General features: G+C 41.9%; 4 protein-coding genes across 6 annotated transcripts; 3 read left to right on the top strand and 1 right to left on the bottom strand.

Moving 5' to 3' along the window:
- Positions 1–769: 769 nt before the first annotated feature.
- Positions 770–1,743, top strand: RB195_019030 (uncharacterized protein; the record flags this gene model as incomplete). Its single annotated transcript, XM_064186702.1, has 3 exons — positions 770–871; positions 1,326–1,427; positions 1,528–1,743. 3 exons carry the CDS (start codon positions 770–772, stop codon positions 1,741–1,743), a joined length of 420 nt encoding a protein of 139 aa, XP_064042583.1.
- Positions 1,744–1,757: 14 nt separating this feature from the next.
- Positions 1,758–2,249, top strand: RB195_019029 (uncharacterized protein; the record flags this gene model as incomplete). 2 transcript variants are annotated; one of them, XM_064186701.1, is made up of 1 exon in its annotated part: positions 1,758–2,249. In XM_064186701.1, the coding sequence occupies one exon, from the start codon at positions 1,758–1,760 to the stop codon at positions 2,247–2,249; it is 492 nt and encodes a 163-aa protein (XP_064042581.1). The 2 variants fall into 2 exon arrangements, with proteins under 2 accessions (XP_064042581.1, XP_064042582.1); XM_064186700.1 differs by having other exon boundaries at positions 1,800–2,249.
- Positions 2,250–2,613: 364 nt separating this feature from the next.
- Positions 2,614–2,829, top strand: RB195_019028 (uncharacterized protein; the record flags this gene model as incomplete). The annotated part of the gene is made up of 1 exon (XM_064186699.1): positions 2,614–2,829. The coding sequence occupies one exon, from the start codon at positions 2,614–2,616 to the stop codon at positions 2,827–2,829; it is 216 nt and encodes a 71-aa protein (XP_064042580.1).
- A 6,882-nt stretch (positions 2,830–9,711) lies between these two features.
- RB195_019027 (uncharacterized protein) lies at positions 9,712–26,689 on the bottom strand (the record flags this gene model as incomplete). 2 transcript variants are annotated; one of them, XM_064186697.1, is made up of 7 exons in its annotated part: positions 9,712–9,789; positions 9,849–9,908; positions 9,965–10,054; positions 10,130–10,216; positions 14,890–14,994; positions 15,511–15,709; positions 26,571–26,689. In XM_064186697.1, the coding sequence occupies 7 exons, from the start codon at positions 26,687–26,689 to the stop codon at positions 9,712–9,714; spliced, it is 738 nt and encodes a 245-aa protein (XP_064042578.1). The 2 variants fall into 2 exon arrangements, with proteins under 2 accessions (XP_064042578.1, XP_064042579.1); XM_064186698.1 differs by lacking the exon at positions 26,571–26,689 and adding an exon at positions 15,046–15,054 and having other exon boundaries at positions 15,511–15,633.
- Positions 26,690–26,906: the final 217 nt, after the last annotated feature.

Genomic DNA, 26,906 nt, shown 5'->3' with positions numbered 1-26,906 from the left:
CAAGAATGTCCATATACGAAGTCAACTTTTCTTTCGTCTCTGTTTTCGACTTAGGCGCAACTGAAGTCTCTGTGACAAATTTAATTTGTTCTTACCTAAGCAGGTAAATCCTTCCATTATAATAGTGCGTTTTCAGTCTAAAGAAGAGTATTTTAAAAACCTTCACTAATGTGATTTCTGTAAGAGAATCAAAGGATCGTAGTAGAGTATGAGGGATAATTTTTTTCTATAATAGTATAGTAGAATATATAATAGTATATATAATTGAGTAAGAAGGGTACGACGGGAGGATCATATGCTAATTATACCAAGTGCAAAATTTGTTAATTATTAGATTTACCGGGTTTTTGCGCATCTATCGTAGGTGATCACCAGTGATTCGGTGATTAGCTACAAAAGTGAAAACAAAGACCATACTTTTTTACTTATCTGAGAACGCTTTATTGCTACCTGCACGTGGTGGCACTGCTTTAACTAAACGCAATCAGACGTTCGAGTGTACGCATTGGGAACGTACGAGCTTTATAATAGGCACTGTTATATGGCGAAAAATTCACTTATTTTGCAAAAAGGTGCTGTCGTCCAGCACATCGACAAACCCCATTACCTGAAAAGTCAATTGCTTGAAGGGAACATGGAATCTTTGGCAACAACCATTCGTTTCGTTCCGCTGAACTGCCGAACACTATCGAGTGAACTCCAACAAGATGCCCTGTCTAGTCTTCTGCGATAACTCTGTGCGCCTTTTGCTGCGCTGCAGGAAACACGCATGAGAGATCGGCCCGTCATCAGTATCGCAAATTACACCATATGCGATGAGAACAAAGTAGATGGCTGCGCAATAGCTGTGAGGAACGATTACAAGAAGCTGGTGGACGTCGTCTAGATGTGCCTTTGTACGTCTGCAGGATCAGGATCGTAAGTGCTCACGCACCTACGGAAAGCGCTGAGGACAACAAAAAGGACGCGTTCTATGTTGAACTCAACGCATTGATGTCTAAAATACCAAGCCAGCAGGTGGTCATTGTCGGAGTCGACGAAAATGCGAAGATGTGACTCGAACAGCAATCAGATGTGCAAGGAAAATGGTGTCATCCTGCGGAGCGCATAACGGACAACGGTCACCTTCTGCTCGACTTATGCGAACAGACGGGCCTCATCATTGTTTCTACGTTTGACGCCATCAGCTCACGTAGCATGGGTCAACCCTTCCAACACATGAAGAGCAGCGCAAGCGGAAGATGAGGATTCTTAAACTTCAGCTCGATTACGTTCTGGCGAGGAACATTCCTCACTCAGATATCTGAAAATCTAGAGTTGTTCAGGACGTCGCGTTCGACTCTGACCACCATTCAGTTCTTCTCAGCCTCGAGATACGGTTCCACAGGAGAAACCGAGGAGTTCCTCTTCAACCGAAAATCGACATGGTAAGTCTGAAAAATGAAGAATGCAGAACGAAATTCCACCAACGTGTGTTTATTCATGTTGGAGTAGGAAGATGCGGATTCCTTCACAAAGTGCATCCAGAACGCTGCAAGGGAAACGTTCCCAGTTCTATTGCCGCGGAAGAAGTTCGTCCTTGCATCTGCGGAAACAAAATCAACGTACAATTCTGTATGTGTCGCGCGCAGCACTGGTGACTTCAACCAGGAAAAGCGTCTTAGAGGGAAGTTGCGTTGTCAGCTGCAACAGGACCGCGATAACGAGTGGACGTCAAGAGCGATGGAGTTTGAAAAGGCGTAGAAGGACAAGAACCCATGGAAAGCTTTACTAAAACAGTATACCGGCAAAATGAAAAGATGTTTTTTCTGTCCTTAACACTGCCAAAGGAAGTAGCTGTCGGTGAAGCAACCCTTCCAATTTGGAAGGAACACTTCAAGACCTTGCTAAACCGGCAAGCGCCGTCAGGTCCTGAACTCGAGCACGTTGATAGGCCAACATATGCGGTTAACGAGGGATCACCGACCGAGTCGGAGGTTTTAGTCTGCATTCAAAAAATGAAGAATGGAAAATCTGGTGGAGACGACGGGATTAGCGCAGAAATGCTGAGATATCTTCCTCCGTCAGGGATTCGTGAAATGACAAAGATCATCCGTTCAATATGGATAGACGAAAGGACACCTGACTCGTGGAGACACGTTGTCATAATTCCCCTCTACAAGAAGTTATCCGTCACGGACCCTAGGAATTATAGAGGAATCTTTTATGTACAAGATATTGGAGCGGATTATCCTGAACCGACTCATTAAATTTCACGAAGAAACAACGCGCGACGAGCAGGGTGGCTTTCGTACTGGCCGATCTACGATGGACCAGGTGTTCATCGCTGGGAGAGTGATCGAAACCTGGCAGCGATATTCGAAGCCAATGCAATTAGCGTTTCTGGACTTTGAAGCTGCGTTCGACTCTCCTCACCGAGGCCGCTTTCTCAACGCGCTCTGCACCTATGCAGTACCAGAAAAGTTCGTTCGCTTGCTTTATGACATGAATAAACGAACAACTGCTGCAGTTCGAACACCAGCTGGATAAACAACACCGTTTGAGGTGGTAAACGGAGTAAGGCAAGGGGCAGTGGCAGGACCCTTCCAGGTCAATTTCGCCATCGACAACATTATGCGACAAACGATAGTTCAGTGTCCTGCCGATATCATTCTAGCACCATCAGGACGCCACCTGACCGATCTCGAGTACATTGACGATGTTGCTATATTCGCGGAAAGCAGTACGAAACTTCAACATGTTGTCAACTTTGTATCGAAGTTGGCTGCAGCCTATGGACTACGTCTACGCCCTGATAAATGCAAGCAGATGTGGATCTCTTCGACCTAGAACGGGAATCAGAATGAACGGACAACTGATAGAACTCGTCGATGAGTTCTGTTATCTAGGCTGTACGCTGAAGAGCTACGAGAAAGATATTTAGCAAAGATGCGCTAAGGCCACTTTTGCATTTAACTCCTTGACGAAATGCCTCTGGTCGAATCCCATCACTAACGAAGTCAAGCTGCGAGTCTACCTGTCTGCAATTCGCCCCATCATGATGTACGGATAGGAGAGTTGGGCAGCACCATCTACGGTGATGGAGAGGCTTGATTGCGAAACGAAAGGCGTTTAGACGGTTACTTGGCTAATTTTGGCCTATGGTATGCCACAATAAAGATCTTTACGCAGAAATTGATTGACGGAAGTTCTGGACTGAGGTGGTGAAAGAGGACCTGAGGACACTTGGCGTGGATAGGCAATTCAGGCGAGACGCATGGTTTCGCATAATATGGAATAGCAACAAATAGATTGATTCTGTGCAAGCTCTCGCAGAAGATCGAGAATGTTGGGCAGAGCTGTGTTCAAAGACGGCACACCTCGGCTAAGATGCGGGTAATCGCGTCAGGCGATGACATTAGCCCACAGATTAAGTCAAGTAAGTCAGTTTATATATATATATATATATATATATATGTATATATGTACATATATATATATACATACATACATATATATGTATATATATATATACATATATATACATACATACATATATATGTACATATGTATATATATATATATATATATACTTGGCTAATTAGATTCTAATCGGAATGTTCAAAAATGAAGTGATGACAATGTACAACAGTATGAGCGGAGATTGTCGTGCACCATTCTCTCGCTAGGACAACGAAACAGTCACTCTTCAGTTCAAAGAATGAATTGTTGCAATAATACCGGAAGACGGCGAATATCATACATCTAGCGTCAAACACATCACAAAGACATCTAGCGCTGCTATTTTAGGTGTTGACTTTTGTAGTGATCTTAGAGAAAAGGATCGCATACGATGATAGAACGTGGTATCGGTGATGACCGGATGGCGATAGAAATGGAACTGGAACTGGTCGGATGGCATCGATTATCTCACCAAACGGAGGCAACAGTTAAGCCGCTGAAGAAGCGTTCCTCGAGAAAGTGTGAAGGGGTTTCGTGTTCATAAAACCAAAGCAGAAACTTCTTTGTAACACATATGAATCAAATCCTCAACCCAATAATGCTGATTCGTATGCTTTTTACAAACTTTTTTGTTTTGTTCCATCCGTTCACTACGTCAGAAAACGTCAGATGCGCCCCGATCAACATAAACAAAACCGCATATTGTATACAACAACCGTTTTTAGGTCGAAACCTATGGAAAAAAATTATTATTGGTTATATTAGTATTGGCTCACAGAAGATAACTTTGCACTCTGACAAAATCCTACGGTCTCCATTCGCCGACATCAACAGCTCGCAGCAAAATCGGGATTACGTGGCACTTAAACTGATGTAACACGTGCATATTTCGTTCTTTGCAATTTGTCAGAAACCCAGAGGCCATCACTTCGCACAAAGCAGAAACTGCGAAATCCTTTCAAATTTGCCAAGTTGCGAGTATGCTTCGCAAGCATTCGCTGCATACTTCAAGTGAATTAAATTGCAGTTCATGTTTAACTACTGTTGTTAAAAGAAATTTAGATCTGACCAGTTCTCCTTTATCTGGACCTGGCTGAAGCAATTCTAACGGCATGTAAGGCATGCTTAGTTTGTTGTCTTGCTGCGAATTCCTGCACAGAGTGGAATCCTGATCCCACACCACTCGAATGGAAAAAGAACATTGTATTCGTAGCATTACCCTACCAATAGAGAATCTAGTTGAGCCGTTTGCGGGTAAAAATAACTGCTAAACATAGGAAGCTGTATCAAATCCAATGGTTACGGACCGATCTTTCTGAGGTGGCTAAAAAAATGAAAAAAAAAATTCTAAAAATTGAAATAAAAAACTCCACTAGTGGAATCCAATCAAAAAAGTGTTAAATAAACTGAGAAGTGACAAAGTACTTTGCGTTCACGAATTATTCGAATATTCATATGAAATGAGTGGACGAGAATGTTGTTTGAACTTCAAACAACGACGTAAAAAAAAGAAAAAAGTATAATAACGTCATTGTTTGGGAGGTACTGTGTTAATCTTGAAAATGTGCAATGAAATCAGAGATACACGCAGGCTCTATTTATAAGAGAATTGTTCTTTAACTGATCATTGCTCTACTCCGAGCCAAAAGTTAAATTAATTCACAGGGTAAGGGGCCTATCGTCATAAAAGACTTCTCAACAATGCAAACAGCTGGTCAAGTGAAAACTTGCTCCAAACCTTTTCGGCAAACTTTATCTCCAAAAAGGTTCCATATATCAACGTTACTTATGAAAAAGTTTGAAAACAGGAACGCCCATCCATAGTAAGATTAAAAAAAAAGAAGAAAGATAGTGAAGGAACAGCAACCGTGGGTTATTCTTTGAACTAACACTCTATGCGATGGTTTTGAGCTGTTCAAGAACTAGTGGTTGCTATTGATAGGCCGTAGTGCGACCACCTGCGGCGATCGCTGACGGAATCCGCCATAGATAGGATTTGAGAACTTGAAATTTCCGCTGACCACCGGACGACCCACAACACGGGACTGCCCGCCTATCACAGTCGCTGACGCCTCACCTATTCACCGAGAGCGCCGTACAAAGGCATTCCAGAAGGAAGTAGAAGGAACTTTTGTTGTATGTACCCACGTTTCTTAGAGCATTCAATGCAGGAAAAATGAGTAGGTATTGTGAACAAACACATTGTTCCTCCACTAGTTTTGTATCATAGAGCAATCACATATTTCAGAACCCGCCACATGAAGCACGCTCATGAAATGAGAAACCTTAAAAAAGGTCTTCTCAAGGTACTAAAAATACTAAAAAAATTACTCTTCCAAATGCAGTTTTTTCCCTTTTAATTTACTAAGGAGTGTTATAAAGAAACTCCCTGTTATGAATTAATCCACGCAGCAGGAAAAGTAGAGCGAGCAAAGAAAATTTCTTCTTCTTCCCAGCAAATACTAGACATGAGATTGCGGTTGTGGCTGGTTAAGATGTGGTGCAACATTGGTGCAACCTAACACATTTTTTTTTTGTTTCTGTCTTTTTTTTTGAAACTCACAGCATATAGAATCTAGTAATAAGATCTAGTAATAACTTCTATGATTGCCTTTTTTCCTGGCAAAGACGATAATTGACGAGGTATTTTCCACAGAAATATGCAAGGAAACATTGCTGGTAATCCGTATTTACGTTCTGTAATGGTTTGCGCTGGCTACCATTTCCATCTTTCTAGGATGGTTGATTTGCTGTGAATTGGACAAGCAATTTACTCCAACAGCTGAGTTTTTTTTTCCCATCGCGGCGCAGTTGACATAGCGGTTGTAGTCGAGGTGTAACCATCACGATCTGCAGCGATGAGAGGTGCTAGCAAGGGTCCCTGCTGGATTCCACCGCTACGCTTCACGCACCGCTTCGAGCGCAGGCAGTTACACAACTGCACCGTGCTTCATGTCGCTTTGAGCCTACTACATGATATATAGTCACATAAATATTAGTTTCAATGACACTCGCTTCACCTACGAGCGAGCGGACGATAGCGTCGGTGGCTTTCTATCACCTTATTGAGGTAGAACCACAGATGAACTGCTGAGCGAACCGGTGACTATATAAAGTGTTGTTGAACACACTCATACTCGTTATCTACACCCCTAACTCCATCTTTCCCTGCAGGATTCCCAACACCGTCAAATTCGCGGTGTGAGGCCTTCGGGTAGTTGCACGTATGTGTTCGTCTCTCGAAAAAGGAGAAAATGATAGGTGGAAGAATTTTCGTTCGTGCAGAAACATTTCAGAAGCAGGCAGATGAAACATTCCTTACTGCCGCCAAAATTGCTCTCTTTTAAGCCCTGTCTCATGACGGCAGCGGATAATTTCGACTACCTTGGAGCTTGGAAGAGGAGCGAACTCCAGTATGTCCATATTTGCATAAATTACATTTACATATTTACCCGTTTTACAACTCAGTTGTGTTTTACTTCTATGCATACACTATTTATAGTGCACTTCTTTTTCTCCAGTGCCTATTTCCACCAAATCCGAATTACTGTTTGCAAACCACATAAAAGGCTATTAAATGCTAATGCTTTTTAAGATCCATCCGTCGCATTATACATTTAACCTAGCAAATACCAGATTTTACGCAGTTACTCATAAAAAGTGCCGCGAATCGTCCATGAGAGCTCGCAGATAAGTACAAATATGGACCCTTTTCAACAAATCCACTTTCACGAATGCAGAAAAGGAAGCGTAAAAGTCAAAGCAACGACAAGCGTTACTACAATATATGACATTGCTGTTTCTGGGCAGACCGACTGCTGAAGATCGTCTCTGTGATGCATCCACCGACTAGCCTTAACAATTCGGAAGATAAGAAATGCAGGTTAAGACCGCCCAATACCCGTCAGGTGTGTGAGAGTTAACTGCAAATCCTTAAAATTTCCGGCTACCTCCAAACTAGTACATATTCTTGACAACATATTTGGGTCTACTCTGAAGCTACTTTTCGCTCACACGGGATTCTAAAGAACATGTCCAAAATGATTCTGGAGCAATTACATTGCAGGGCAACAAAAACGGCATTGCTAGTAATACTGGGCACTACTTTGATGGAGAAAAAAGTGACTCCTGCTGACAGTGAGGTTGTGCCGATCGATCTGGAACATGGCTTGGTAACTGGAATGGATGCTGCCACCACAACATCAGCGCACCGTCAACTGCCCAATCTCGCCCCTTACTACTGTGTTCGTTCCGTTTCCAGAGTATGTGCACGTTCAACCAGAACAAGAGGACAAAGTAATAGCTTCATTCATTTCAAATAAAAGTCCTCGTAGAAAGTTTCCTTGAAGCGGCATTGCTACATCGGAGTGCAATGTATGGAGAACTCAGAAATATAACCTTCACTAAAACACCGGGTTCAGAAAGCCGTGACCATGCTTAAATAGGTGGTGAAATGTGGACGGCATACCAAAGCCTCAGTGTGTGGATAAAGCATACACTGGCATTAATCAATCCGTTTTGGACGTGCCAACGCGACCAACTTCAACTCAGAATCGGTTGAGGTTTGCAAACGTATGTCTAGCCTATACAGAGACTTACAGGCACTAACTAATGCAGGTCAGTGTTTTATCCTCCCAGACAAGTCTGATTCCAGTTTATGACCTCGGAATGAAGGGCTTGGTTAGCACTAGGTTCTCGTAACCATCGACCGACCATATAGTCGCAGGTGAACCTCTTACCAACAGCGCTACACCCGTCCCAAGTCTCAGAATCAGTTTACGAATATTATAGCTTTAGTGCATCTCCCACAAATGATTTGCCTTCTAGGATTTAGAAGAAAATTTCGCTAGTACTATCGCAGTGGAATCACACCTGTAACACCCCGAAGATTTTTCAGAAATGAATTGCCTAGCAGTTTGAAATACAGGATTATGCGACACTTTGAGCATTCAGTAGTAGGTATCTAATTAATAGTAACGGAAACAAAGACTAGCAAAGATTTCATTTTTATTTCTAAGACGAATTAGCCTATCGCAGCTTCTGAAAATAATGTATGAGTCCAAGACTACTCTTAGAAGCACAAACCTACTGGATTGTGAAGCTCCCGAAAGATGATCACTACCAGCAACAATAGGGGATATGAGAATGCGTGAGGCCTTCCTTAAAGGCATCACTCCACGAATCTGAGGTGGTACGGGTTTCAGGTGGAGTATTCGTATACGGGATCGTAGATTATGGAAAGGGGGTGATTCCGTTCATTTCTTCCTAACTGCCGTAAAAAACGGCCCTAAAGATACAGCTTCGAGCGTTCGGCGCGCTATTTTCTACAAGGGGTTCGACTGGAGCGCGCCAGCCTTGTGCACGCGCCGCATCTTCCGGGCCGTTTTTTACGGCAATTAGGAAGAAATGGACGGAGTCATCCTCCTCTTCATAATCTACTATCCCATATACGAATACTCCACCTGAAATCCGTACCACCTCAGATTCGTGGGGTGATGCCTCTAAGCGACAAAGTTGAAACAGTTACCGTCCTCATTGAAATAAAAAATAAGTGATAAGTACAAAAAAGAACGAATTCGATAAGCACTTGAGTGCCATTCAAAAATCAATTCGCACGTTATACTTCACTAATTATTTTCTATATATTATCATATAGAACGTCGATCAATGATCTACTACAGGTAGACGGAACCAGGAAGTTGCACTGTGTTGTGCCAAAAACAACTCATGGCCAGAACATTTGACTAGAAAATTGGGCTGCAGTGTCCTCTTCCACTAAAGGTCACTTTTAGTTCACATTCGAGTAAAGCTCTTGGAGAAGAAGAGATCCCCGTGGTTATATGAAATGATCCACCTCTGGAAACAAATGAGAAATGGACCAAAAAAAGTTATTTTTTTGTTTATACTCGAACGCGAATAGTGTTCAGCAATGATCAAAAGTTGTGAACTTCGTTACTAGCCATCCGGTTTAAGCAAGGTGATTTCACAAAGACATGGTGATCTTCGAAAAGACTGCTTAATTAGGTGAATGAACTGCCTACCTGCACTAAGTCGGAACAGGATGAAAGCCTTGAAGGTGGACGACCTCCAACGCCCAAAAACCCTACTCATGACTCCCACTCAAGGACGCACTACTTAGGCAACGATTACGACGTTCGAGTTTCTATACGGCAACATCAATTACAAAATCAGAAGAACACCAAAAAAGCATATTTTTCTTTCCAACTTTTCTTTGTATACAACACAATAGGCTCAAGTGTTTACTTCTTCTTATTTCCGAGAGCAATAATTTTCCATCTCAATAGAGGACCAATCGTTTTCGTTCCAAGCAAGCATCACTTGGCAAAACTGAAATGAAGTGGAGTGAAGTAAACCTCTCACCTAAGCCTCTACCTGCATCTACTTACAACACGTAAATTCGAACGCGGGGCAGGTTTACATTTCCGCAGTGACGAAATAGGCACTTTCTAAAAGTGATGGAAGGAGTCTAAGTCAAGGAGTGACGTTCGGTGCAGCTACGAACCTTGGCATCACATTGGCTCTTCACTAGAACCATTTGAAAACTGTACGTAGAGTATTGTTTCCCTTCATTGAGAACAGTAACTTTCGTAGCCTTCAAAAAGCGTAAAATGCATAGACACATTATAAACATGAATAATAAAGACCAATAAGAGTAGTTTTTACCGACTTGGTAGCTATCTCCGTTAGGAACCCACCAAACAGAATCCTGAATTTGTTCGTTTGATCGTGGGAGTGCGCTTCTGTAGATCAATTCCTGTAAAGAAGTAAAAAGGATAACGCTTAAAGGAGACACGCCACGAACTTGAGGGTGTTGGGACCTTTCCAAAATGCATAACGTTTGGAGTGTAGTTCACTAGTATGAACGCCATCGCAGCCTTGCCTTGCTTGCAACGGTCCCCTACGATGCAACGCGCTACACCATAGAAAGAGAGCGATTCCGTCATGGGCCAACGTTTTCGATCTAACTAATGTAATTCCAATAAGCAATAAAAGTTACTTCAGTAACCACGTCAAGTTGCAAACTCACTACCCCTTTCTCCTGTATAATTTTACGAATTGCGGCAATACTGATAAAGCAAGTGTTCTTATGGTCGGAAAATTCTACTGATGCTTCCCGGGTCCTGGCAATCACTCGAAAGAACCTGCTTCTTCAGTTCTCTTCACCCGCCTTCCGCTCGAATTTTCAATATATTATTAATTTCTGAAAAGGCTTTTGATCCACGAGAAGAAGCATCAATCACTGCTTTCCCCGAAAATTCCTGTATTTGTCAGGAGTCAGACTCCCGCTCAATCATCGTATTTGCATAGATTTCAACTCAAGCATTTTAACTTGAGTATTCTTGCCTGCCACAACTGCTGCTAGCCTCATAAACAACTGCCACTAGCCTCATAAATGTCACACACATATTGCACTAAAAAAAGGAATCAGTAGATGCTACTTATTTGGACCGTTTTCTTTTAGGCTTTTGATAAGATGTGCAATTCCAAGTTATTAGTCGCTGGCAGGCTACGCCAGCTGTCTCTCAACTGCAACCAACTTTTTTCAATCCTTACGATGTAGTGTTCTAACACTATAGGCAGAGCTCCACAGCGCCGTTTCCACATTTCGCTTTTGCGCTTACTACAGATTCATTTCTTTTTACAAATCGGTTGCCATATTGATGACTAGAGCGAGAACTTCTAGATGTGAGGAATGTCGTTTCATGTCCACACAAAATACAACACAACAAGAACACAGGTCTCCTTAAGTCAATGGAGACATAGAGAAAATACTAGTATTTCCAGGCAAAGTGATTATCCTACTCGCACTCAGCACGCCAAAACCTAGCTGGAATGAATAACATTTACTAAGATTATACAAAGAATATAAAAGCCAATAAAGTGACAAATTCGGAACTTTCGGACAAAAAGTACCATATTCGCAATCGGCATATATGAGGCCCTGAGTTGGTAAGGTTTTATTGAACCAGGAAGGGAGAGCACAAAAATAGACAGATCGACGTTTTGGGACAAAGTGCTTATAGTCGGATCAAAACGACATGAAGCACGGTGCGGTTGAGTAAGCGGTTGCGATCGAACAGGCGCGGTTGAGACACGGGTTGGAATCGAGGTGGGACCATGCCGAACTGCAGCCGTGGATGGTGTAAAGCAGGTGCCCTACCACGGCAGCTCAGCGCGCATCTTCGGGCGGAGCAGCTCACGCAACCGCACCGTGCTTCATGTCGTTTTTATCGTACTTTACCGCGATCGTTAGCGTCCTCGTCATTATGTTCGTCGTATTTGAAGCTTGACGTCTCACTTAAACTCCTACCAACACCGAAGATCTCGACAGCAGTCGTGGTTCTGGGTATTCGGTGGTTTACTAGGTAACAACACCTTTTTGCAATATTTTTGCAACTTCTGCACTATAACTGTATAGTTATACATACGTACGCACGTACCCTAGGCGTACACTCAAATGTCAGATAGCGGTTAGCATAAGCAGGTAAACCGCAAGCGTATAGCATTGAAAGGCATCACCCCACGAATCTGAGGTGGTGCAGATTTCAGGTGGAGTATTCGTATACAGGATGGGAGACTACGGAGAGGGGGTGATTCCGTCCATTTCTTGCTAATTGCCGTAAAAAACGGCCCGGAAGATGCGGCGCCGCACAAGACTGGCGCGCTCCAATCGAACCTCTTGTACAAAATGGTGCGCCAAAACGAATGAAGCCGTATCTTCCGGGCAGTTTTTTACGGCAATTAGGAAGAAATGGACGGAATCACCTCCTCTCCGTAGTCTCCCATCCTGTATACGAATACTCCATCTGAAATCTGCACCACCTCAGATTCGTGGGGTGATGCCTTGAAGCTTGAGTGCGTAGCCCCAAAAGTACCCCTAAACCAGCGAAATCGATGCGATCGATAAATGCATCAACACTTCCATGTGAAAACTGCTCCCTCCTATAGTCTCTGTGCGAAGTTTAAAGGCAGCATACCACGAATCGGAGGTGGTGCGGATTTCAGGTCCCCTCTTTCCGCATCACTGCAAATAGCCGCTTCCAGACTGTTGTTTTGTACTACGCCATGTATTGCAACGCTCCAGCCATTGAAAAAAAAGAAATCAAGTCAAATCGAAGCGATAGGACGGAGTGATTGGGATCGATGGAAGACTCCTGCTAGGACCATTCTTCGCTGCAGTTCGCGATGGTCCCACCTCGATCCCAATCATACAGAAGTAGTGCTCAATTTATATAATTGTAGTAAGGATAGTAATGCAAATTCAAAGGATGTAGTACACATATCTATTGAGTGTAGGCCTATTTTTGGGCCCGCCATCCCATATCAGATCGAACATCCGGCTAATGTTGGGCCCTCACTTTTTGTGGCTCCCCTTAAGTGTACGGCACAAATAGAAAGTACGAGCATTTTCTGAAAATGGTGGTAAGTGTGGTGGTAAGTTTGTTTCGACTTAGACCGTCCTATGTCAACCAAGCCTCTCATCTCTTCAAGGTCAATAAATTGATAACAGACTTGTCTGCGAGGATAAAAATAGTAAAATGATACATCAGGTGACCTCCGCAAGCCATAACATTCTGCTAACGATTCCCTATCTAGTTTTCCAAAATTTTAGCATTGATGAAGGATTTTGCAGTCATCTGCTAAAAATTCCAGTACTGCATTTCAGGAAATAATCTAGCGTAATTCCATAGTAGAATCTAAGTAATATTATAATTTAGAAGATTATTCGAAATACTACACGAACTTCTCATCTTGCTTTTCCAGCAACTAGCACAAAATGACATATTAACATGAAACAACTTAAGCATCAGTACGGTTAAGCTGTTAAAGATAAGGCTTTAGCGTCCGCTCACATTAACTGTTACCTACCATTATAGGATGTATGTGCATGCGTGTCTAATTTCTGAAGACAAAGCATGGAAAACACGGCGGGTAGAATAGAACATACATGAGGGAACATTCGAGTAAAACGACACTAGCGTTTAGATGATTTTTGTCGCCTTATTTACTTTTAACAGACCCGTTTTGTTCCGGGGCAACAATCCGACAACGTTTGATCTGTATCTAGACCAGAGTTTACCAGCAAAAGTTTACTGATAACATCGAAATAAATAATAAATTACGGCCTGATTAACTATTCACCTGTCCAAGTATCTAACTAGTGCGAATAATCAACTGCTTCTCGTCTCTAGAGCAGAGCATCTCTGTAAATCTTAATGAAGGAGTTTTTTCGCAGAAAGTTTGTACAGCGTCCACACCGAACCGCAACCTTTGCATCAGACCACGAACAGGTCAAACTTATCTTCTCCACTGAATTTTATTAATGATAACCTCCTCCCTCTTCTGATAACTCACAGCTAGCTTTTCTAAGAGTCTCTGAAACTGGTGAAAAATTGTGGCGCCGACGTAGAATGAATTTTGGCCGTTCTTTAAACTTTCTCATCAAATAAACGTCTGTAGCTGCTGAGGTCAAAGTATTTCGGTATCCCATAACTAATGCGTTTTTTTACTGTGCGGTCTCTTCCGTCAATGGCAAGTGACGAAAGAGGCATTTGGAAGAGGCATTTGAACTCTATCAAAAAGAAGAAAGAGGATGGAGAGCAGAAAATACAGAAGAGATTACTTCGGACTAGAAAAGTTTTGCTCATCTGAATTTTGAAAAAGAAAGGAAATGTGCAGTACAACTTTTTTGTTATATGACCATTTGATAGTTTTTTCATTACTGAAGTGCTGTTGTAGAAAATATTGTTGTATTTGCTAATCGATAGCGGCCGAATCATCTCTCTTCTGTAAGGTCAATACATAGAATGAGATCCACAGTATGTTCACCAACACCAATTCCCCATTCACGCCCTCTAATCACGTGTAAACTGACTGATTGACACATTTGATCTACATATGATTATGAAACTGTATTTTTTTTCAACTGTCTAAGGCTGAGTAGTATACAGAGAATGTTCAAGAAATCTTACATTAAATGCGACGCCCATGGAAACTGTGGCTTTGGAAACAGTGAATTTTTTTGGATGTCGACTCCAATAGAAGGTAAGGGGAAATAATTGTAAAACACTTTAAACAGTTTCTGCATACAGACTTTTGATCTCTATTCAGAAAATCTATTATCTGGATTTGCATGGAAAGGAACGTGGTTTTGAATGAAAAAAAAGAAAAAAAGAAAGAAATAGTACAGATCGGATGAACAGGACATGCAGACACATGCAGAACGACCAACGATTTTTCAAACGCAACTTGCATGAGTTCTACATGAGGTTATGTTCGTTCCACGCAGAGTAATCCGATTGTTCCTCATTTGTCCTGCTGTGTTTGATGAACATGGCTGAGGTTCTTAGGGTTGGGATGAAACGTGATGTGGCAAGGGGAAATAGAGTGAACCTACGGCTGAGGAAGGGTAGGTGATAAGCGTACCTGTAATGTGTGGTCGCTGTTCGGAACCTTGATTTTCCTTCCAATTGTTGATGATTCAACAATGAACAGAAACGTAAAGCAAAACAGTGCTTTCATCACATCAATCTGCAATGGCAGACGTTTATCAGCTGGGAACACAACACACAGGAAACGTACCGCTTCTAACTACGATCGTTCTATGAGCACAAATAGAAAAAGGCGTTCTCTCGAAATCGAAAGCTCGAGATCGACCAAAGATTGTGGTTGCTGGTGTGCTTACTCCTACTTGCACAGTTATTTAGACCGTCGTGCAAAATGTGGGAGAGAACTTGTGAAATATGATGAGATGTTTTTAGTGGCGGTGGTTGAAAGTGCTCATAAATCGTTGTGAGTAGATCATGGCGACCCCTTCACACACAACGTCACCCATTACGACGTGGAACCGGTTCGAACAGCATAGTGGCTCTATCAGTCTCATGAGGAATTGAAGTCAGAGTAGTGCTACTAGTTTATATATCAAGAAGCTGCCTCTCGGGCATAATGTAACGTTTTGATAGAAACTGGTCAGAGAAGCGAAAATCAACGCTTCCCAAATTGTCCACGAACGTGTGCATGACTCATCAAATAACATCGACCCTCTACCTCAATTACGTCAAGGCCAACCATCTGCATATTGATATGATTCCGTGACATTCTCGTCCTGACATTATCGATTGATAATGTCAGGACGAGAATGTCACGGAATCGCGAAAGCATCCTCGCCATAGTACGCTTCTTCTTGCTATCATTTCCATTAGCGTAGATGACCCATGCAACTTCGTTCTGCTGTCCAGTAATGAATCTGAGGTGAGGTTTCCTACGATGTTGGAACGCGATCGACGTGCTAGCACACCTTCCCCAACGTAGGAAGAAGTCAAGATCCTGGCAGCAAAGAGAATTACTTCTTGAAGCTCTGTCTTCCTTTTTTCTCTTAGTAGCTTTAGCCTACATGTCATAGATCCTCTAAGACTAATGTCATGTTTTAGGGCGCTGACGAACTTAGTTACTCAGTTCCAGAAATAGCGCGGTTGAGTGGCCCCTCCCTACTACGTTTTACTCCTAATCTGCTCACGAACCCTACGCTGCGCTACTTCAGGAGTTCGCTGTGAAATACTGCTGCGTAACTAAGCAATTTTATCTAATTCTATCACATGTGTCCATCACGTTCCTAATCTATTAGCTTCGAATGTTCGAATATTTAGCCTTTGTTTTCTTATAGTTGGGACAACGTAAGGAGCTGCAGAACCTGAGTGACATATCGTCCAATTTTGGCTTTCTTCCTTCAATTTCCTAAGAAGTTAAACACTATGCTTCGTTATTATGTAATGTGACTTGGGTACGATTTTGGCTGTTATCTACTCTCCCCGTATAATCAAAAATTTCTTCACATTCTCCATACTAATGTGTGTAATTGTTACGTTAAAGAAAAACGTGATGATAAATGCATCGTTAACCTGATCATTTTCTTCTGAAATCGTTCGCAATACGCACGAAAAATCAGCTGTCGCAACCAAGAAAAACATTGTAACTAGAATTCTGTAAGAATGCAAACTGTCATAAAACCTGGGTAGGGGTGTGATGAGGTTGTTCCTGTTAGAAGACTTTCCTCGGCAAAAAGAAGTTAGTTTGAATAGTCTTGCTCCATTTCCGATAAATTTTAGGCAAGTGTCATTGAAAATTGAACGAGACGTATATCTGAGAAAATAATGGCGTATTTTTTCCTTTATATAGATAACAATTACCGAAGCGAAGATATAGTTGTTGACCTTTTACCAGTTTTGTTTTTGTTCGTAGTTCGTTGCGTGCACTGGAATGCGAGGGGTCAGAGGAAGGTAGGGAACAAGCAGAATCGAAATCAATATAAATCGTCATTTAGAAAAATGAAGGACTGCTTTGAAATAAATGTGGAACAGAGTCGTTGCCTCAGACCAGTTCCTTTGAAGCAGCTGAGCCAGTCCAGATAGATACCGCTCCACAAGGATGATGCAACTATATCGGAAGCTGCGAGAGGAGGCGTACGAACTCCTCTTTTCCTACCCGGTTGCTTCGAACTGAATTCAGCTATCCGATACAGTTGGGAACACTCGTTTCGAAGTTCGAGAATCAACTGAGGGCAAGCGGCTTTGAGAGAATTGCATGGAAGTAAACCTATGTAACGAGGAATTCTGAAACTTGAATTGAGAAGACCCTATCCCGACTACCATTAAGCGTCCTGCCTTCTTAATCAAGCTTCTTGCTCTGTGATTATAATCGTATGCGCTAAGATCCTATCCACATCATTCTTCTTGATATCTCGTCTGCCCAATGGGAAGAAATGACTAAGATACCGAAGGCGTATGCAAAGACTTTCGGTTATTGCGGAAGAGAGTACAATTAGAGACAGAGAACGATTCTCGCACACTCAATGGACGTATTGACTCAACAGTTTCAACAGGTTTTGTGTATCCAAAGGGACTTTTCCGAATTTGAATAGTATTGCTCAACTGCTTCAACGTCTGATGGAAGGTGCTTCCCAATTTATGCATGTTATCGGCGACTTTCCGTTAGTTTATCAAATTTCGATGAAGACCGAGGACAACACAGACTGTACAGATAAGAGATATTTCAAACAGTACAACACATAGACAAAAATCAACAACAACAAAAATCCTGGTTCTGTGCTCCACTTCTTCCTCCATTAAAGGAAACGATGATATTAGCAATTTTCAGTCTCTGCTGTGTTCAAAATCCATGAGCATAGAAGAAAAGTGCTGCTGCATCCCATCACCACTTTGTGATCTTCGTCAACACCAATTCGCTCGTTTGCAACCACGTAGCGTTTGTCAAGTGGGGAAACCTCAGTTGCACTGTTCAACAGTCAGCGGTGTGGAAAACCCTTCAGAAATTCGAACTGCCCTCGTTCACTTCTTCATATAAATCAAATGTGATGAACCATCACGTCACAGAGAACATTCGAACACTCGTAGATAACAATGAACAAGAGGAAGAAATCTTGGCAGTGCAGTCAAATCAATAAATTGACTCTCCTGATCACAGCACAACATTTGGTCTTTGGGATCACAAATTATGTACTACGCAGACTAAGGCAAAGCATCCCTCACGACTAGTGGAGGATTGCGACGTAATTATTTAAGTTTATGACATGAATCCAGCAAGAGGGCGTTTAGGAACTAAAGCTTTTGTAGAGAAATGGATTTGCTCTACTCTTACCACTGAACTTATAAACGGTCTTACAACTCCCTCTTCTTTTCTAGTTAAAAACGTAGAATGAGCTCGACTTTGCCCTCGCTAGTGAAAAAGAACATAGTTTGAGCTACGAAATTTTTTGAAACGCTGATCATATTAAGACCGTTTATAAGTTCAGTGGTAAGAGTAGAGCAAATCCATTTCTCTACAAAAGCTTTAGTTCCTAAACGCCCTCTTGCTGGATTCATGTCATAAACTTAAATAATTACGTCGCAATCCTCCACTAGTCGTGAGGGATGCTTTGCCTTAGTCTGCGTAGTACATAATTTGTGATCCCAAAGACCAAATGTTGTGCTGTGATCAGGAGAGTCAATTTATTGATTTGACTGCACTGCCAAGATTTCTTCCTCTTGTTCATTGTTATCTACGAGTGTTCGAATGTTCTCTGTGACGTGATGGTTCATCACATTTGATTTATATGAAGAAGTGAACGAGGGCAGTTCGAATTTCTGAAGGGTTTTCCACACCGCTGACTGTTGAACAGTGCAACTGAGGTTTCCCCACTTGACAAACGCTACGTGGTTGCAAACGAGCGAATTGGTGTTGACGAAGATCACAAAGTGGTGATGGGATGCAGCAGCACTTTTCTTCTATGCTCATGGATTTTGAACACAGCAGAGACTGAAAATTGCTAATATCATCGTTTCCTTTAATGGAGGAAGAAGTGGAGCACAGAACCAGGATTTTTGTTGTTGTTGATTTTTGTCTATGTGTTGTACTGTTTGAAATATCTCTTATCTGTACAGTCTGTGTTGTCCTCGGTCTTCATCGAAATTTGATAAACTAACGGAAAGTCGCCGATAACATGCATAAATTGGGAAGCACCTTCCATCAGACGTTGAAGCAGTTGAGCAATACTATTCAAATTCGGAAAAGTCCCTTTGGATACACAAAACCTGTTGAAACTGTTGAGTCAATACGTCCATTGAGTGTGCGAGAATCGCTCTCTGTCTCTAACTATACTCTCTTCCGCAATAACCGAAAGTCTTTGCATACGCCTTCGGTATCTTAGTCATTTCTTCCCGTTGGGCAGACGAGATATCAAGAAGAATGATGTGGATAGGATCTTAGCGCATACGATTATAATCACAGAGCAAGAAGCTTGATTAAGAAGGCAGGACGCTTAATGGTAGTCGGGATAGGGTCTTCTCAATTCAAGTTTCAGAATTCCTCGTTACATAGGTTTACTTCCATGCAATTCTCTCAAAGCCGCTTGCCCTCAGTTGATTCTCGAACTTCGAAATGATAACCGAATCAACGCACCACTGCACTGGGATAGAGTCATCCAGAATACTGCTCGTAACCCGCGTCTCAAAATCCGTTTCTGACGGATTAATCCGACAGAAGTCGTCACAACCAAGGAAGGCACGGTGTATGCAAAACTTGCCGAATGTTTGGCTCAAAAACGAGTGGAAATCCGCAGAGCGCCATTAGTTATATCCACAGCTCCGCAGTCTTGCCATTCACATATCTTACTGAACGTCAAGAGATAGACCCACGCTTTGTCCTCAAACAACGATGACTTTAATATATTCTCAGCCAAGAGATCGCTACAATCGTTTTGATTGCCACTCATCTCAGAATTCGAGAATTCTAATACTTTCAAAAATTGACAGAAATCCTACATGGGAAGGCAATAGAAGAGCAAATATTTTCGAAAATTACCTAAGACACTTTCGGCAAACTTCTCGATCTCGATAAAAGTTTGGATCGCAAGTTTCTATTTCGAAAATTTTGGCATTCTGAAAGGTGAAACTTCCAACTCTTTTGGTTCCGATTTCGATATTCTAGATTTCGAAAACAAGTTATGGGTGAGTTTGTGGGTGACAATACATTCCCTACGTCTGAAGCCTTACGGTGCCTCCAATGTTCAATTTAATTTGTCTCCACTTAACCGCTTCAGTGGTCTACTACTTGTGCAGCTTTTGACTGGCGCCTTTGTGTCATCAATAAAAACAAAATCACGAAGTGTTGATTGGAATTTATACAAAGCTGAAATAGAAAATTCGGCAACGTATGGTGGATTGTCTGGCCACATAACTTGGCAAGAAGCCTGCGCGGATTCACTTCTGCGGTGCTTCATTTTCGTCACTTAACACCATCTGTATACAGAGATGTATTCATGCACGAACCTAGAATTTTCCTTTTATATTCTGCTTTCATCAGAGGAGAAAACCATAAGGCGGCTAGCTGATCATCGCGTATACTCAAAGAAACACAACCACAAGAATTACAAAAAATATGCATCCGCAAAATGTTCAGTGTGAGAAAAGAATGAACTCTTATGATCATGTGGCTCGAGGTTTTCCTAGCGACGATAGGAAATTTAACGTAGGATCTCAAAAAAAGAGATGAAGTTGATTGAATGAAGCAATCATGATGAAAAGATGAACAAAATCCATTCAGTAAGCATATCCACCAGAAAGTGAAGGACCAAAATGACTAAATCCGTGGAGCGCTTACAGGTAATAAGAAAGTTATGCTGGCGTCGATTTGCAAAGAAAGAACGTAGTAAAATCAAATTCACTGATATCTATGAGTAAAGTTTTGAGAAAATCTTTTTCTTCTCTTTTTTGTAATTTTTTCCAACTATTACTTTGAACTGAATAACTTTCAGCTCCTCGAATTTCGAAGAGCTTTTCTGTAATGCATACAAGGAGAAGAGAAACACCCGTTCCAGTTTGTAGCATCTTCTCTTTTTTGAGGTCATAATACACCAGCTGCATTCTGGCACATTTCCTTGCACCGACTGCTCTCAAAATGGAAATGATTGAAATATGTTATCATTAACAAGAGGTAAAGAGAATTGAATGCGATAAGATAATATCGGATGGAACGCCTCCTTAAGGCGAAAGCCCCGTGGCGGTCGTCGCTCTCTTTATCTACATATCATACTACGCAGACAAGGTACTGTTGTAGCTACAGCGTGGAATGCAGATGTTGTACTTGAGGCTGGACATATTCAACGAGATAGGTCGAATCTCACGAAAATAACTGGAACAACTCGTACAAATCTCGATTTTAAAAACTGAGGCTCAGAAGAATTAGAATTTTTGAGGCGCAGCTCGGTACAGATACATGCAACAGCGCAGTTGTTCGTTGATATGTCAAAGCGAGAACTGTCTGTGCAGATTTTGAATCATCCTATCGTTGTTAATTCCAATTTGGCGGCGAGTGCTGCAGATAGAAAGGCGTCCCTTTTGTGCTAAATCACCCTGTATGACAATGGGAGAACGCAATCAATGCCAAATGTTCATTAATGGACATGACATGATCGTACTTTGTGCGAGAGATGCAGATCGATTTCAACGGGAGGTCTGTCTGCCGTCAAATTGCAGCGAGAGAACTTCATCGAGAACGCCTATTTCTCCAGACGTTCGCAGCCGGATAAATAGCTGCGTCGTCTTTGCTGTTGTGGCACAAAAGTCCATGCAAGAAACTATGTAACGAAGAGAAAGGAACAGCCCAGGCGGGAGAGTACGGCAGATTAGCCAGAGATCAGAAGGAAGAACACTCCAGTTCATTATTTCTACTATCTCGGATGGATCAAACACACCAGGAGTACAGCACATCAACACTACAGTAGAGCAGCCTAGCATTCTGGAACTTCTGCTACTACGTGTTTACCAACTTTCGCTTCACATGAGCAGCTGAAATTGCTAAAGTGAAAGCTTGCAAGGTTGTTGCTTCACATCTACCTTGTTTGAATAAGGTAAAACAAAGGTAAAGTGAATGACTCCTAATGACCCTGGCGGAATACCAGCATTTTGCGCTAATCCCTACCAACAGCCAGTGGCGGACCACTGGTTGTGAGTGCACACCCAAGAAAGCCCTCTTCAATGGACCAGCCATTCGCTAGATCGGAACTGAAGACTGTTCCTAGGTGACCTTCCACAGAGACTGGTGGCCCGTGGAGGAAATTCTTTTCTTTTCTGCTGTTAGTGAACCATTCAAAACCAACACTGTCCTCGAAAGGTTGCTCAACTTTTCTCTTGCCTTGATAAATAGTACTCTCTACACTTAAAAAGACCGCATGTAAAAGGAGACAGAGAACTAGTAAAGTCTTCGTTTTTGCAAGAAACTCTTGAAGTCGTTGTCGGTGGAAATTTTCTTCATATCGTGATATTTTCTTCATATCGTGAGTTAGATGTTTTAAGAACATCTAACTTCAGTGGACACCCAAAATGTTCACTTCACTTGTGGAAAAACTAACGCATCATTAACAATACATTTTGCTTTTATCCTTTATTTTTCAACCTTATTTGGGAAAGACGCTACCATAAAGGAATTTCTGGAGAGTAGAAATGAGAAAAAGATGGGAAATAATAGCAATTAACACCGATATTTAAGACGAAGAGAGCCACATAAAACTCTTCACCTAACCCCAGCTGCGAAACTTCACGTTGGTGACTTGAGCAAAAGGAGAAATGCGAGGAACCTCCTCGCAGGAAAGCGGGGGATGCATTGGAAAAGTGGTATGACTTGGAGACAATGCCGCTCGATTAAACATCATTGTATTGGCTGAGAACACTCCACTTAACCGTTCTTTTCGAAGCTCAACCGCAAAGTAAATACTATAGTAAATAGTCGGGTCACATCGGAGACACTTTCTACGTTCTTTGACGTTCGTTAGAAATTCGTTATCTACATAAACACTTAACCGCTGCTGCCTTGCACCCTGACAGAATCATGGAATAAGACTCTCCTAATGAATTTGTGGAAGGCAGTGACGTAGCCTATGACCGCCCCAGACCAGGCCCGAGGAATTGCTGTGTTGTAGAATGCAGTGGAGATTTGCTCAGGTTCAAACTGCAACTCAAATTTTCTATCTTTGGAATCTTTCTAGGAACAACATCTGTACAAACTAGACAAAGAGGTTCTTGAGTTCACGTATTTCTGCATTTCATTCCGTATTTATTTCATTTTCATTCTGTATTTTGCGTCCATATGCCAAAAGATCACTCTACTGGAGAACACATACGAAGAAGCAGAAGGTAGCCTCTTAACTTCGCAAAAGGTAGTCTGGGCAAATGGGTGTTAACAATTAGATTGGTTTTTGTGCAACTGCTGCGCATTATTCCACCAAAAATAATTCTGAATCTTTGATAAAGTCAGACTCTTAGAACTACTGAAATGATCGGACAAATTTCTTACAATTGGTTTTCTTTGAAAAGATAAGAGTCTTCTTCATCACCAGGCTATTAACGAAAAAAAAAGAATTAGAAAATGATAGAAAATCAACCATGTCAGAGTATCCAATAAACAAACTCAAAACTTGTTTAAATTAACCACTGCTTTATAGTTTTGCTAAAGCAGAGCCTCTTCCCATGGAACTTGTGATCATTAATATGGTCAGTCGGCTCAAAAGGATCTGATGCTAAGTGCAGTTGCATTCGAAGCGGCGCGGGTGCGTGTAAAGAGGGTCCCGGCGGAATTTCGAGCATGCCCAGCAGCATGTCATGCCTCGTCAGAGCAATTAGCGATGGTGCGTGTCCTAAAGAGATTCACTTTGGTTAGCACCTAAATAGCTGACTCTGCTTACCTACCGCTAATCATACGCTACATCACCGGCTAGGATATAATTCACTCAATATAGTAATCGTACCAGAAGCAAGAGAAATCCTCACGTAAAAAATGAGATGAGGATGTACCTAATAGCTTCAAATTACGTGCATAAAAATTTTCGTAAAAACGGAACATTCCGGCTTTCAAAAATAACTTTAATGGTAAAATATCGTTATCTTGCAACTCCCAAGCTTTCTTGTAGCCTAATTTTTTCAGCACAGAGGGACCCTCTCTGTCTGACTTCTTGGAGCTTAAGAAAGAAAAAGAGTTCAAATTTGATGAGATTTCTAGACATTCCGAAGAGGATACCAGGTTGGGATCGAGGGAGAGGGGAGAGGACTCGCTAGCTTCACTCATCTCTAGTCTGAATGGAGCCAGCTAAGGTCCTGCCTCGATTATAGCGGCTGGCTCCACCGCACCGAGCTTCAGGTCGTTTTGACCCGACAATAACTTTCCATTATAGGTTGGTCATTGTTTTCGGCGTATTGCAAACTTCTGTGGATTACATAGTTACTGATTTCGTTCCTTGTTGCCGTTATTTTCCCAAGAAATAGTTAATCTTATCAAAGCGTTCATTATTTTCTGATAGTCTCTTGACAGCAAGGTAAAAGGCGACCTAAAGCGCGGAGCAGCTAGTTCGAAGCGACGTAGTGCGTGGTCCGTCCTCGGAACACAATAATTTGTAACATTTATGTTATCATGTTGTCCTCTCCTTGTCGGATCATGTGGCAAGGAGACGCCCCGCTTGTGCTAGCAGCTGCTCTTTTGTATGGGCCGAAAATAGCGGCAATTTCAGCCCTCGCTTCATTTTCTTCATCTATTGAACCACTTTTTGATTTCATTGGGTTTGAAACCCTACTATCGTGAGCCACCCTACGTGCACAGTGCGGGCCCCACTCGTCTGTGCAATTCGTCCTGACTGGAGCTAATGATGGTCCCACATCAAGCGCAACGGCTTAGGGATGCATTGGGGGCTTACGAAGTTGTACCTGGGGTCGAAGTAATTTCCCGTATGTCATCCTGCATTTTGGAAGTGATACAAAAATACAGCATCAGATAATTTCTCAGTTTTATTTGCAGTCGCGCCCATTGTTGCCCAACTATGTTCATTTCGTGGGTACATATTTGCTACACATTTTACTTTGAATCAAAATGTCATTGAAAAAACGAAAGATGCATTGAGGGTACGCATCGAGAGCGGAGCATGAGTCATAGCAAATACAGCTTACTTTGTCTACTGAGCTGGAACTATTTGATATATCATGTGACTCATGATGTCCCTCCATCTTACATGTCGGTCCGGCCAAAAGCCTGATTCGGAGGTGCAAGGGCACCGATTTGGAGTCCCCTCCAATAAATACGCTGATTCTGTCAATTCTGAAAGAACACGACGTCCTACCACAAACTTTATAGGTTTTGAATTAAACGTTAGATGCTAGGTAAGAAAGACTGCCTTTGGCAAGCCCCTAGTAGGGAGGCGCTAGGAAAGACGGGCTGAAGTTATCTTGACTGTCGGAGCGGAAAAGGACCAGGATGACTGTCTGGTTACAACGAATTTACGCTGGCATGAGAAATGGTCATCGAAGACTTCATCATATAAGCCAACAAGATCAATAACGACATCAACGGTCTGACCGAAACGAGACGACGCCAACTCATGAGCGCCGTATGTGGCACTGCAGAAGGACTGTTCCTAGAAGCATGCGACAGTAGAAGAGTTGATGAAGTCGTTGTCCTCATCAGCATGAGTATCGGAATGAACATCTACTCTTTCGAACCACTGACGACCCGAATCGGAGTGAGCAGATCTGGATCGACACCAACTATTACTGTCTTCGTTGCTTACGTTACAATTATATTATTAAATTAACCAGGTTACGATGAGAACAAAGTCAAAGTCCTTAATGTGGACCTGCAGAAGTTTTACAGAGAAGACTATAGGCTTCTACAAGGTTCCTTTTAACGACTCCAGCGCCAAAATTGGCCCAAACGGGATTTCTGAAGAATTCTACATAGTTTACATGAGCCACTTATGAAAAGACTCTAATGATTAAGAAGACAAATTGTTTGGCGAAAAGAGCTCGAATTCTGGTGCGATTGGATGTGCTGCTTCATGTTGTGTCTATTACTTTGCAATAGACAAACCATGCTCGTTCTTATCAACGAACATGAAATATAGCGGCAGTCTTGCCACTCAAACAAATGTGGCATGTGGAGGAGCATCATTTCTTACCGAAATCAATTCGTGAGATTTATTTCTGATTTCCTCTCAGGAGAGAAGAGAAAGGCTCCCAAACTGTAGCATTCTTCAAATAGGAGAATAATCTCAGCTAAAGGGAGGCTCTTTCTTCCTTTCTACAGCACGATTTTGACATTTTACAATTTTGTACTTCAGCAACACCAGCGCAGCCTCTGAACTCGAATAAAAAAACTCCAAAAATGACGAAATTTTCTTTAAAACCTATGGTTTTGATCGTCTGCACATAAACACAAACATATCAAAAGAATTGATTTCAAATTGAGTATCCCACTGCACACGTACCTAGGATAAAATGATCGCAAAGATAAAAAAGTATGCAATATGCAACAACCAACTGCTCGCTACCAAAACCGTTAATGTGCACCGCTCCATTTCTACGGCAATGACTCACGGAATGTCGAATTAACGGAAAACATTCATTCTTCATTTTCTTCTTCATTTATTCATTTTTGAATTTTCACCAACGCAGACAATTGTGATCATCTAGAAAACCCACCAGCTCTTCCTCGCACCCCTCTTGTCGTAAAGTAATCGATGGCGTTGCAAAAAAAAAACCCCTTGGAGTGCCTGTAGGAGATTCGTCAAGAACCACCTAACTTCATGCACAAGTAAGCAACAAAGCAAAAGTAAGAGTAAAGTTTGAAAATTTCTATTCCATATTAAATACGCTATGGTAGACAATAGTAATGCAATGATATTATTTATGTACATCGATGAGATTTATTAACCTGGCAAGTTTCTTCTTAGTAAAACAAGCTTTGTTTCGTGAGATACGTTGGGTTACCAGATCTATGCATTCTTAACTCGTAAAACATATGTGAGATTTGCTGGGGAGAAACAGAATCGAGATGGGAAAAAATGCATTTGTTTAGTGTGAAAAAGGATCAAGTTGCCCAGATCAGTAGTTTAGGGTAATGAAAATCGGAAC

Source organism: Necator americanus, chromosome II, assembly GCF_031761385.1.
Source record: "Necator americanus strain Aroian chromosome II, whole genome shotgun sequence".
NCBI lineage: Eukaryota > Metazoa > Nematoda > Chromadorea > Rhabditida > Ancylostomatidae > Necator > Necator americanus.
Note: the sequence above shows the minus strand (reverse complement) of the source record. Positions and strands in the feature narration are given on the sequence as shown.